Source organism: Ptychodera flava, chromosome 2, assembly GCF_041260155.1.
Source record: "Ptychodera flava strain L36383 chromosome 2, AS_Pfla_20210202, whole genome shotgun sequence".
In the NCBI taxonomy this organism is placed as follows: domain Eukaryota; kingdom Metazoa; phylum Hemichordata; class Enteropneusta; family Ptychoderidae; genus Ptychodera; species Ptychodera flava.
The window spans coordinates 49020851-49034381 of NC_091929.1; the positions used below are offsets into that span (position 1 = coordinate 49020851).

Genomic DNA, 13531 nt, shown 5'->3' on the forward strand with positions numbered 1-13531 from the left:
GTGTTCGTCACGTGACCCAATTACCTCTTGGATTTCATTGACCTTGTCAATGTGTTTTGAAGCACTGTTACTTTCATCAGATGATTCTACTTCCTCATCGAAGTCATCATCACTTTCTTCTGCTTCACTGAGAGTCGGCAATTCCTCAACAGGTATTGCTTTCACGCCAGACGCCATTTCATTTCGCTTAACTATAGCCTCACGCTCGTCCTGCACTTTCTTTTGACGTCTTGTGACCACTAACGCACGGCGATCCTGCAAGGCAAGCGCGTCCTCACCTAGCAGAACGTCCTTGGGTATACCTTTCCATACCCCCATACGTAAAGGTCCAGTGAAAATTTCACTTTCAATGTGGCTTTGACAACAGGCGCCTCGTGCACTGTTTCATCTGCAAAACTAATATTGCAAGTCTCTCCAGGCAAATAGTTAGATTGTTGTACAAACTCTGGCTTTACCAAGGTTTGACAACAACCCGTGTCCCTCTGAATACTCACTGGTTTACCGTCTAAACACCCAACATAAGTATTTCTCCCAAGTAGATAATCATTACCAAATTCAGCCCAAATATCATAGCCTTTGTCATCCTGACTTCTGACATGGCCAACGACCTTTGTCTTTGCTGAACCTGCATTTTTATCAGACTTTTGTTCGGGACAATTTCTTGCCAAATGACCAGTTTTCCCACAAGTATAACATGCAGCTGAGGGCTTTGACTTCTCACCACTCAGGGATGAGTTATCAAACTTCTTTCCCTCACCCTTTTGCTGCTTATGTTTGTTGTTAAAACTTTTGAAACCCAGCTTCCGCTCAGTCTGATCGCTAGCAGCGCCAGAATGTGCAGATTTATATGTCTCACCAAGTTTTACTAATTCCTTATAGTTTTCAGGATCCCTTTCCTTCAACCATGTTTGCATTTGTTTGGGCACGCCTTCAACTAATTGCTCCATTATGAATAGTTCACGTACCCGTTCATATTTTTCTTCACCATTTAATGACGGAACCCCACTTGTTTCCATCCAGCAGTCAAAAGTATCGGCAACAATATCACCCCACATACAGAATGTCTCCTCATCTGTATGTTTGCAAGCTCTGAATTTAACTCTGTATGACTCTCTGGTGAGCTCATACTTCCTAAGTATAGCAACTTTGACCTTATCATAATCTAGGGCATCGTCTTCTTTCAACCTAGAATATGCCTCCTGGGCCTTACCTACAAGAGTCGGAGCTAATTTCTTTGGCCAAATCCGCTTAGGCCAACTGTACGTTCGAGCTAGCCTCTCGAATGTACGCAAATGTGTGTCCACATTGTCACCTTCCTTGAACTGAGGGAGTTTAGCAGTCCAATCATTGAACTCACAATCCGTATCATGCGAATTTGCTTTCGCTTGTTGTACATCTAATTCTTTCATTTTCAAATCGTGTTTGCGCTGTTCCCTTTCTGCCTTTAGTTCAATTTCTTGTTTTGCTTTTTCCAGCTCATATCTTTGTTTTTCTGCATCCAGACGCATGCGTTCTCTCTCTAAATGCTGCGTGTGATTTGCCTGCTCTTGTTTATACAGATTCAATTTGAGCTGAAGAATTTCCTTTTGATGCAACAGGTTTTCAGCTAATTCTTTTCCACTTAAACCACTTGTTGCGCCATAATCATCAATAGGCTCTTGTTTAATTGTCGGGTCTTGGCTTTCTGTCATACTGGGAAAGCTTACTTCACCCTCCGTATCGGACATACTCATTCATTCACTAGCACACGGCTGTAGTAAGAGATATACACTTACCTGGTCACCCCTAGAATGCAATGGTATCAACCACAAGTGTGTTGACCCCACCCAGTCAGTGTAAATTTCTTAATTGAATGCAACTGAATGATAGTATTTCCCACGGCTTCTTATCTTTGTTTTTCACTACTAATGAAAAGATACACCAGTGCACAATCACAGAAATGCAAATTTCCTGTCGTACGATTTGCACAGGTACTTAGTTAAGGGGCGTTTACCCCAGAAAAACAACCTATCTTTAGATCGTTAAGACTTTGTTTCAATAAGTGTTTATCTTAGTACTTACAGTCTTTTGCGCCAACAGGTGTGTCTTCCCGCGTATACTGAAAGATTAATTAAACACTGAAACAAAAAGATTGTGAAAATTCTCTGCACACAGAAATTTTCAAGAAATTTCAAAGTCATAAAAAAGCAAGTCCGGTTGCTTCATTGACAGTGTCCATGGCAAGGTTCAATTAAGTTCACTTCACACAAAAGTTCTTTTGTCTTCTTTAATTGTCCCCCGTCTTCTGTGAACTTGCTTCTGCTGCTTATGGTTGAGTTCTCCGCTAGGTTGACAGTGCTCACAACATCCAACTTCTCGTCTCTGGTTTATCAGCTACGTCCACACGGCAACGTCTGCACCAGTATTAAGTTGATCAGCAAATTCAGTTCCAGCGGAATATCTCAGGTATCGGAGATTCTGCTATGATGGTATGTCCACATACCAATGCATACATAAAAATGACGACAGTCTCCCCTGCAGATAACTTTCCAAAGTTCCGGCAGATATTTAACTTGCTGCTTGTAGCAAAGTCAGGTTACAACAACCATAGAAGCGTTCGTTCCGAGTCTCTCAGCTTTTAGTAGCACACAGTTATTTTCAAAGTTCAGAGTGTGTCTTACATACGGCTTATAGTGTCTTTAAAGTACTCACGGGTTAAGCTTTGTTACAACCAGGTTTCCTCAAAGTCCGTCTTGAGAATGTGAGTTAGAATCACACCCGCTGGCTCCAATGTGATATAACCAAGGTTACGTTGGTATTGACGGTTATGTGGTAGCGTGTCGGGGCCGGCAAGGCTGGTATTCCAATGATGAAGGGATGTAAAGACGACTGGAAACAGCGAGTACTATATAATCTAAGATGCTACTTTATTACACTAAGCTCTAAGCTACGTACATAGAGTGATGGTAAGCTGGAGACTGACTTGAGTACACGTGGGCCAAGAGAGATATACATGCCCTCATGAATAGTAATGACAGCTCATGAATAATAATCTCATGACACTACGTCACATCTTTATTCTCTTAACTCTGTGGACTGCTTAATTTGCACAGCTGACGGACTGCAGAGGCCTCAGTGAACGAGTTTTGTATGGTTGACATCTGCCAGGCTGCGAGCACACCTGATCAGTGGTGATCTCACCTGATAGCAATACCACGGTTATTGTTGTGGCTAACTTAATAACACAAAATAAACTGGAAAGTTCAAATGCACTTGAATAGCACAAGCGCCAGCACTATGCGTGTATTAGCTTTAGTCTTGCCAGGGTGTAGCTGCAAAACTTGCAGCTCACCGGCGGCCGTGCGCAGTCTTTTTCTAACGTGTTGCTGTGCAGCACCGCCTGCTATGAGCTGGTGCTGCAAAGCAAACACGTAAGAAAAGCTGGCGCACGACCCTTTGGCTAGAATAATTGCACCAAGCCTGGGTCGTTCTTACCCCTTTCTTGGTACCTTCTTAGCTCCATGGCCCTGTGTATGATACTGTGTTTTCCCAGCGTGGTGTGAAAGGCTTACAACCTCCCGTCCACCACTGTATAATGCCGGGAACTCATAGCATCGTACACTGGGCTACTAGGGTCTTTCTGTGGTCTTGTGAAACCACAAACCCTGCTGTGTGCAGCAGTGTGAACGTAACATCTTTTATGTAAATCCATTTGCAACCAACATTTTATGAATATTTAGAAGTCACATTCATAACTATATATATATCCATATACTATATATATATCTATATATATATATATATATATATATATATATATATATATATATTTATATATATATTGTTACATGCAGAGAAAACGAACAAAAGGGTGAACTCAGCAGTTTCCGTGTAAAACGAAATTTATTACGAAAAATAAAACTACTTGCTAAGTCAGGGATAGATTACAAACTGTTAAAGTGTACAGACTACTTATCTCAGCTGGGACGGCAAAGCTCCAGTCTCAGAGTTGTAACAGTCAGTCGGATGAATGAACAGTCCTTTGGCTTGCAGGCTTGAAGTTGCACAAAGTCCACAGTATAAATCCAGCGTGGCAGTGAAGGTCTTGAAAAGTCTTGAAATTAATACTGCTGGAGTTTAGTAACACACAAGAGACACGATCCCAAAAGTCTGACTGCAAGCTGTGCATGTCCCTATTTATACCCATGTGCTTACATAAGAGCATATAAGAACAATCTAGAACTTTTATTGACATGCTAATTACTGTTCTAAAATTATCTCTCTTGCACAACTCAGTAAATTTCCAGAACATTCCAAACATGACTAACTGAATTCAAGGTTGTAAGGTCATTAAGGGCAGTGACCTTGAGAATGTTCTAGACTAATTGAACTCAGGTCATGATGAGTGTGTGAAAATGACCTACATAACACACCCCCTCTTCAAAAAAGAAATTTTTCAAAGACAAATCTTTCTTTTACAAATGTAATCTTAAAAGTGTGAACAACAATAAACTCTAAATACGAGAGAGACAGTCTGCAATTAAATTGTCTCTGCCTTTGATATGTATAATATCAAGATTAAACTCCTGTAACATTAAACTCCATCTTAACAATCTCTGATTTTTTTCCTTATAATTTCTGCAGAAAAACAAGAGGGTTGTGATGAATATAAACCACTATTGCCTGATTTGAAGAAGTAACATAAACTTCAAAATGCTGTAAAGCTAATATCAAAGATAAACACTCTTTTTTATTGTAGAGTAGTTTCTCTGGGATTTGTTAAATTTGCGTGAAAAATAGCAAACAGGGTGATCTATCCCATGACTATTTTTTGGCAATAAAACAGCACCAGCAGCCGTATCACTAGCATCTACAGCTAATTTGAATGGCAAAGTGAAATCTGGTGCAGACAACACTGGAGCACTTTGCAGTATGGCTTTAAGTATATCAAATGCCTGTTGGCATTGTTCAGACCAAACAAACTTTACTTTCTTTTTAAGTAAGTTAGGCTCAGTAATCGTAGAGGAAAATGTGGACAGAATTTTCTCTAGTAACCAGCCATACCGAGAAAGTGCATCACTTGTCGTTTGCAGTTTGGTATGGGAAAACCTGAAATGGCACTGATTTTAGCATCAACAGGTTTTACCTCACCCTGTCCTACAGTATGTCCAAGCAAAGTCACCCTCGCCTAACCAAACTCAGATTTGGCAAGGTTTACAGTTAACATTGCTTTGCTCAGTCTCTCAAAAACTTCCACATGAGCTTGATGTGTTCCTCCCAGCAGTCACTATACAGGACGATGTCGTCGACGTAAGCTCCGCATCCGTCGAGCCCGGATATGACGTCGTTGATCATCCGTTGGAACGTTGCCGGAGAGTTCTTCATTCCAAATGGCATCACCTTGTACTGGAACAATCCGTCTGGTGTAACAAAGGCGGATATTTCACGAGCACGATCCATCAGAGGGACTTGCCAAAATCCCTTTAGTAGATCAAATTTGGTCACATACTTGGCTTTTCCCACTCGGTCGATGCAATCATCAATCCTCGGGATTGGGAAAGTGTCTGTCTTTGTTAGAGTGTTCACTTTCCTGTAGTCCGTGCACATACGATAACTATGATCTGATTTTGGCACAAGTATGCACGGCGAACTCCAGTTACTTTTATTGGGTTCAATAAAGTCATTATCCAGCAGGTATTTAACTTCTTCCTGGAGATATTTCGCTTTTGTTGGATTCAGTCTGTATGGATGTTGTTTCACAGGCTTACTGTCGCCGACATCAACATCATGATAAATGATGTTTGTCTTCGTTGGAACATCTTGAAACAGGTGTTTATATTAGTGGATCAGTTCTTTCACCTGTTGTTGTTGTGATTGCTTGAGGTGTGCCAACTTTGAAGACTCCAGAGTCTCCAGGATTTCTGAGTTCTGAAGCTTGACCGAGCCCAGCTTTGAATTTAGAGTATTTTCACTCCTGTCAGTTTCAGTATCGCTATCTTCATAATGTGTTTAACTGACTGGACTGACAGGGTGAGTTATAGTAGGATTATCCCTATCCAAATATGGCTTAAGCATATTTATGTGACATAGCTGTTTTTGTTTCGCCTGTCAGGTGTTTTTATGATGTAATTTAAATTGCTCAATTTCTTATCGATTAGATATGGCCCAAAGTAACGAGCATGGAGTGGTTTGCCAGGAACCGGAAGTAGGACAAGATCTTTTTGACCTGGTTCAAACTTCCGTTTTGGGGTGTTTTTAGCCACGGTCCCTCCACAAACGGTCAAGAAACGCTTTTGTTCAAAGGTGCTAATCACCTACACAGTTGCAACAGTCCGCGTTGCGGTGGACGCAGGAAGCGAATGACGTCATAGGCAAGTTAGCGTCTTGTTTCAGTGGCGTCTTGTGACACGGTCCCGCTCCGGTATCCTACGATTTTCAGTCAATCAAGCTACTTTATTTTCATCTTTCTACACTGTTTCGCATGTATTTCAAGACTGGTGAGAATGAGTAAAACAGTTTCTTAAAGATCTAGGTCACTATCGAGAAATCTTGGATGATATTTTATGGCTGAGTTCAGCCATGAGGTGATCTTGACCGACGCCATGCATTTCGGAAACACTGTGAATTTTACTCCCCCGTTTGTTTTTTCACCTTTCATCAAAAAAGTAAGTCATGCACCTCCTAACAAGGCAAAGACTTCGAAAAAATAGGGAATCGTGTTGTGTTGTTATTTTGAAACCTAATTCGACAAGAAAACTAGTCTTTTTTGCCGCGTTTATATTTTCAACTGAAAACAAAATGGCGTCGCTTGGGATCGACGAGTCGTATCTGCATTACATGGGAAAATCCTAAAATGTCTTCCTTAACTCCCTTTTGATATCGATTTAACATGATAATTCCTCAGTTCCACACTTTGAGAGTTCGATTTGAAATTTTTAATCGTTTTCAACAAAATCCAATGCACGAAATCAAGGAACTCTTACGATGACCTTGTTTTTGCAAGGTGCTCCCGTCGACCGTGCGTCGACCCATTGAGAGTTGGCGTTATGGTAATAGTGCAACGTTTTTTCCCCCTTTTTTTCTCCTTTATCGATCGTTCAGAGGTGTCAAGTGCGTCCCTACCGATCGTTCAGTCTTCTCAAAAATAGGCAATCAGGTTCATGACGGAGTCTGTTCTTTCTTATAGACACAAGTTACTGCCGAACCCAATGTTTTGATTTTGTCGACCTTTCGAATTCTCAGACCGCCAAATTTAGAGAATCTAGAAACCCTACAAGTGTCGCGACATTTTGGTGACATGACCTCCCCAAGCCTGGGCGCCCAACTCTCTACCATGGATTTTCCTGATTGAGGATCAAGTGAGATACAAATCATGTCTTGTATGGGTTTCGTATGTTACCCACGAGAGACCGTCGTCAGCCCATCGATGGGTATTTAGGCCCCCTATATACAAAGTGATTGTATCGGTTGCTACACTGTGGACATTGGAAGACCACGCAAGGCTTGGGTTTCGCAGCAGTACGTGTCGACGCAGGATTTTTATCTTCCAAAATGAAGTCCCAATCAACATTGGAGTCGTCAAAATTGACGAAATCGTCTCCGAACTTGTACATAGTTCACGCTGCGTGACTCCACGGCAGGCAGATGTAAACAAACTTTGGCCTTTAGACGCATGCGCAGACAATAATCAGAATGCATTCTGGGAGAATTAAGTTTCTGCTTACGATAATTTTATGCACGTAACTGTTAACACCTCCCACCGCACGCGTGATAATCCGGGATTATCCCCATCAGTAAAATCAACAGAAAGCCCAATCGAAACCCGGACTATAACAAAAGAAACTGGTGGCGTTTCTTGACCGTTTTGTGGAGGGACCGTGATTTATCATATTTGATATTCATTGACTGCTGAGATGACTCAAGATTTTCTCTGGCTAATTCACATGCTTTAGAGAGTTTTGTATGGAAATCTGACACATATTGCAAAATATTCAGACAATCATTATAATCTGACACGAATTCTCTTTAAACACTTTCACCGCGGGAGGGCGCATTCTGCGCCAACGGCCAGACTGCAGGAGGCGCGTAAACATTTATATGTTCGATGTACGTTGGCTTTGTTTGATCTACATTGTGTTTGTTGAGTATTTCCTCAAGCTTAGTGTAGCGTACGAGGTACAGGTCAAACCTAAATGAGCATGCGCGCCTAATTTGTAAACAAATGCCGCCATACTCGGTCATTTCTCTGCTGTAATTTGTGAGGATCGTGTGATCAGTTGTTATTTTTCTTTCAGGGGGTATTTGAAAATGGCAACGCGGGCGCAGTTTAACACTGACTAAGCTCTTAAGCATGTTTTTCTAGACAGTGATAGTGGAATTGTCACTGATCGTGAAACTGAACTCGACGGAGATAGCGGAAGTCAAATTTCAAATTACAACTCTAATACCGAACTTGAATATGTTCCCGAACCAGTTGAGCAAAGACAGAGATTGCAAGCAAGACAGAAAGGTAGGCCAGCTGAGCATGCTGAGAGAAAAGTGCTACAAAGGGTCGGTGACGGGCATCACAAATGTTGATGGGGTATCCTGTGGATGTTGTACGACATCAATCTATCAGTGACAATTACACATCGGACTAGCTACAAGTATATAAGCATATATATAATATATCTCTCTTTTGAATGTCATATGATACCTGTTGTTCGAAGATGAACTTGTAATAAATATGCATATTTACCTCATTTATGTTGAATATGTTTTAGAGTATGTGGTCCCCCTGCTTAAGGTAGCGACTCAGGTTCATTGTCACTTATTTTCAATCCTCATTTTCACAAATAAGAAGTGGTCACACACCCGACATGTGGTACCTTTTTTATCTGCTCGGTCACCGAGGAGTTCAGAAAATTTGTTAGTTTTTCAAAAACAGTGTGCATAGGGCTGTTTTACTCAAAAACACGTGTTTTTTAGTTTTTTTACTCAAAAAAGTGTAAGTACAAATCTCCAATTGGCCTTGGTGATCTGTTTATGGCAATCGACAGCTGGGTATACTGGGCAAAAAAACCGTGTCCCGGATTTTTGAAATTCGCTTTTGTTTCGCACAATGCGCCTTCAAAGTGTCAACTTGACGATTTTTGCATAAATTATCAGCCTTTGTTCACGTTTGTCAGGATATCTTCACTTCCAGGCCTTTTATCGGAAATCTGAGACACAGTCTTTCAGATATATTCATTCACTGTCCACAGGTGAAAAATCAGGCTAATCTGTCCAGGCGCCGCCGACTTATACTTATTTGAATAATGTACGCACTGCCAAAAACGGAACTGAGAAAATCGACGATTTGTGTAAACGACCTATGCGTCACACATCGTGGCCAAGAAGTCCGAGTCGCGCACCATTTTCTGCGAATTTTCTTACACCAGGACTAAGTTGAAATATTTAGAGTAAGTTTTGGGAATTTAGAATATGTTTAGGATTGCAGATCGTGTGAAAATAGAAAGAAATTATACACTGAACTGGCAAATGCTTAGTGCCAGCAGTGGGTGGTATTTACACAACAAACACAGAGGGGTAATTAGCGATTTAATCCATTTTTGGAACGTTTAACTGGTAGATTAACTGTATACTGTTGTCTCAACGGTTACAATCTGGTTACTAGTGTTCACAGTCAGGACGAACTGAGACGTCGAAACTTGTGTAAAAAAAGTCTATCCGATCGAGACCTTTGTGCTGTTGTCGCGCGATCGCGTCGGCCATTCACTTGTTGTTGACTCAAGTTGTCTACTTCCTGTCTCGCGATCGGCAATTTATGCATGTTCTTTGTGAAAAATGATTGTCAATATCATGTTAGCGCCGACACTGTGCGAACGGGACGTCAGTTGCTAGTTTTCCTACCTCAAGATGAGACGAACACATGTAACTCTTGACAACATAAAATGTCTGTTGTATTTTCTTAGCTTTTGCACCGCAATGCAAACTTGTCGCCCTTCGTTACGACGGGAGAGATTGACTCGTGTTAATTTTTTCAAACTTTATTTATATGTGTTCTTGTACCGATTTTATCAAACTAATAATAATCACGCCGTAGCGTAGAACAGTGCAGGCTGTCATCGACAGCGTGTTCCGAGAGTGTCGACTAATCTACAGTGGAGTCACTCGACTTGCGCAATACCAGCGCACAAATACTTATTTCGGAGATTTTTACTTTAAATCAAACTTTTGATGACTGACCTCATATAGCAAAAATTGCTAGTTTCAGCACTTCTAGAAGTTGAGCCGGGTTTGTTTTACGTTCAGTGTTGAGGTCCAGCTAGCAGCTGTGGAGTCTGTGGGTAATAAGTTTAGACAACACGGACACAAGAATCATTTGAGAACCTCGCAATCCACGTTTGACGTAATTTAATTTTTGGGTTATATTTAAAGAAAGAAAAGGCATGAAATAAAAAAATATTTGCATTTCTTTTCGAAAAATTAGCAGATCGGTGAACTTGCTCTTGTGAATCTGCATCATGTGTGTATGAACTCCTGCACTCGCTTGGGAAACTCCTTGACATAAATGTCGCGTGTTGTCGGGTACGGTGTTGTTCAAGGTTTCTCAGCAGACACGAAAAGGCTGCACGATAGAAAGATGAAACTTAGAGTTTAAAAATATAAAAGAACACGATACTAACACCAAGCATGTACAGCAAGAGTGATAAAATTATCGCAACTAACAGAAGTTTCATCTCGCTCAGGCTAATTTTTGGACTCGGGTGTGTAATCAGCGTAGCCTAATATGTTCGAAAAGCAGTGTGTCAAATACTTTCATAGTTGTTGAACTGAGCACGTCTCCGTTAACGTCTGCGTCCTCGACCAAATCTGACTCTTCACTGCATTCTTGATCGGTTATTGCAGGGAGTATGAGCCGTCTTTTTCGGGTCCGCTTTTGTGGACCTCGCTTGCTTTTTCGACGGTACTGAGCGCGAGCGCCGGCTTTGGTCTGCTCGACGTGTTTGCCGTACCGATACATGCGGAGTTCAAAACGCTGAGCATAACGTTGAAGATAGCGCATGCGCACTATACCGCCAAGCATATACATAATCAATGCGTTTATCAAAGATATCGCGACCGTTAAGACAAAAGGGAAATAATGGCACGCGGTGTAGCTGATAGTTTGCCATTTTAGTAATATTTCAGGAATTTCCCGGTACGATGTGACCAAACACTTTTCCCCAAAGAAAGGCCATGTGTCAGTGGTTCGAAATTTGAAATAAAAAAAAAATTGCTAAAATTAACCTTGAACCTGAGTTGCATCGTTAATTTGAGCTAACATAATGTAAGTAGAAATTTTTTAAGTGTTACGCTAAAAAAAATACATTTATATATTGAAATAACAAAAAATGCAACATTTTTTGATTTTTTTTGTAAAATCCAATATGGGTGCCATTATCACGTGACCTTCCAGATGAGTCACGTGACCTTTTGTTCATTTTTATGATGCTCTGTCATATTGCAATACTCACTGAAAAAATTGTCTCGAATACACGTATAGATACAAAGATACAGCTCATGCATGTAAATCAATATTTATAAGGCTATATTTCCAAAGAAACTACGCACAGGATTGCACGTATAAAAATTAATTACGCAGTGAAAGTGTTAAAGAGCTTAAGTGGGCCACGGACGGTAAACCAAGAGACTCTTGAATTGACTCTCTAACAGCAAGGAGCAGAAAATGAATTCCTTCATCCCACTGCTTCTCTGTGTCAAAACAGTAGGTCTTAATCATATTTTTCAAAGTTTGATGAAATCGCTCAAAGGCACTCTGACTTTCTGGGTGATAGGCGGATGACCTATACTGTTTAATGCCTAGCTGATCCATTACCTGTTCAAAAATACCAGAAATAAAGTTTGAGCCTTGATCAGACTGGACACATTTAGGGAGACCGAATAAAGTGAAAAATTTGACTAAAGCTCTCACTATAGTCTTTGCTTTGATATTTCTCAGTGGTATGGCTTCTGGGAACCGAGTAGATGTACACATTATTGTCAACATGTACTCATTTCCTGATCTTGTTTTTGGTAGGGGCCCAACACAGTCTATGAGTATCCTACTAAATGGTTCTTGAAATGCAGGAATTGGCTGTAAAGGGGCCTTTGGAATGGTCTGATTTGGCTTTCCTACCATTTGACATGTGTGACAAGTTTTACAGAAATGTGCTACATCCTGCCTGAGATTAGGCCAATAAAAGTGACTGAGAATTTTATGATAAGTTTGCCTGATTCCTAAATATCAAGCCCAGGGTGTTTCATTGGCCAGGCACAATATTTCAGCACGATAGGGCTTTGGAACCACAATTTGATGTTTTACAGCCCAATCGTCATCAACCAAGACCTCTGGAGGTCTCTATTTGTTGGCGGTCTAGCGCCCTCTATTGGACTTGTTGAACATTTGTTTACTTCTGGATTTTCCCAGCATGCTTTGAGTTTATATATTAGCTGTAATGGCGGTTTACCCGCGTGGTTGATGTTGGCTGAATAAAGCAATCGAAACAAACACACTTTACTGGACACGTCTTCGTTCCTTTGCTGTAGGCAGGAAACTTATTTACGGATGAGAATACCAGATTTTGTATAATAGGAAACAGAGCTATCCAAAGTTTCACCTCATCATCTACCCTGTCAAACAAACACAAAATATCTGCGTCTTTGTGGTGTTCTGCAATGAGATTTGATCTGGAAAATGTCTGACATTGTTCAGCAGAAGTTTTACTGAAAGTTTCAAATCCACGAGGGATAACGGAATGATCCGTGCCAAACACCTGACTGAGAAAGGTGTCATTTAAGTCAACATCTGTGACATTATTTTTGAGAGTATTTTGACTCTCAGAAGTTTTCTTTGACATGGCTCGAGTAATAGCACACGAAGGAAATAAGCCTGGGATCTCTTGTTCAATTGGCTGTGGATCCTGATCTAAACTAGGATTATCAGTCACAAGTGGATAAGTGATGACCTTGTCCAAAGCAAGGTCGTTTCCAAGAAGAAGGTGAATCCCTTCAAAAGGCAAAGAAGGCCTGATACCTAAAGTCACAGGTCCAGAAACAAAGTCTGAAGACAAATAGACATTATGGAGAGGAACAGGAATGTAGTCATTACAATCTACCCCCTTAATAAGAACTTTAGAACCTGAAAATGACTTTTCAGAAAACGGCAGGGTATCTGCCAACAAAAGAGACAGGGAAGCCATAGTATCTCTTAAAATTTTGACACGGATAGCGGAAAAAAATCACTAGAAAGTGATATAAAACCATCATGAATAAATGGTTCGAAAATACCATAATGCTATCTTCAGAAGAATTGACCTTGACCGCGTTAATTGGGGATAAGAGGGGTTTAACCTCAGAAAATGTGTTACACAAATTGTTAGACTCTAATTGAGTTGATGAAGAAATAAAGCCGTTGGGCTTAGATCCACTTTGACCACTTTGACCTTCACATTTCTTTCAATTTGAAACAATCTGACATTAAATGGCCGTCTTTCTTACAATAATTACAAGAAAGTGTACCAAACTGTTT

The 13531-nt window shown here is 40.7% G+C and overlaps 1 protein-coding gene across 1 annotated transcript; it reads right to left on the bottom strand.

Annotated features, from left to right (window-relative positions):
* Positions 1-278: 278 nt before the first annotated feature.
* Positions 279-1691, bottom strand: LOC139150816 (uncharacterized). The gene has a single exon (XM_070723218.1). The coding sequence runs from the start codon at positions 1689-1691 to the stop codon at positions 279-281; it is 1413 nt and encodes a 470-aa protein (XP_070579319.1).
* Between the last annotated feature and the right edge of the window lie 11840 nt (positions 1692-13531).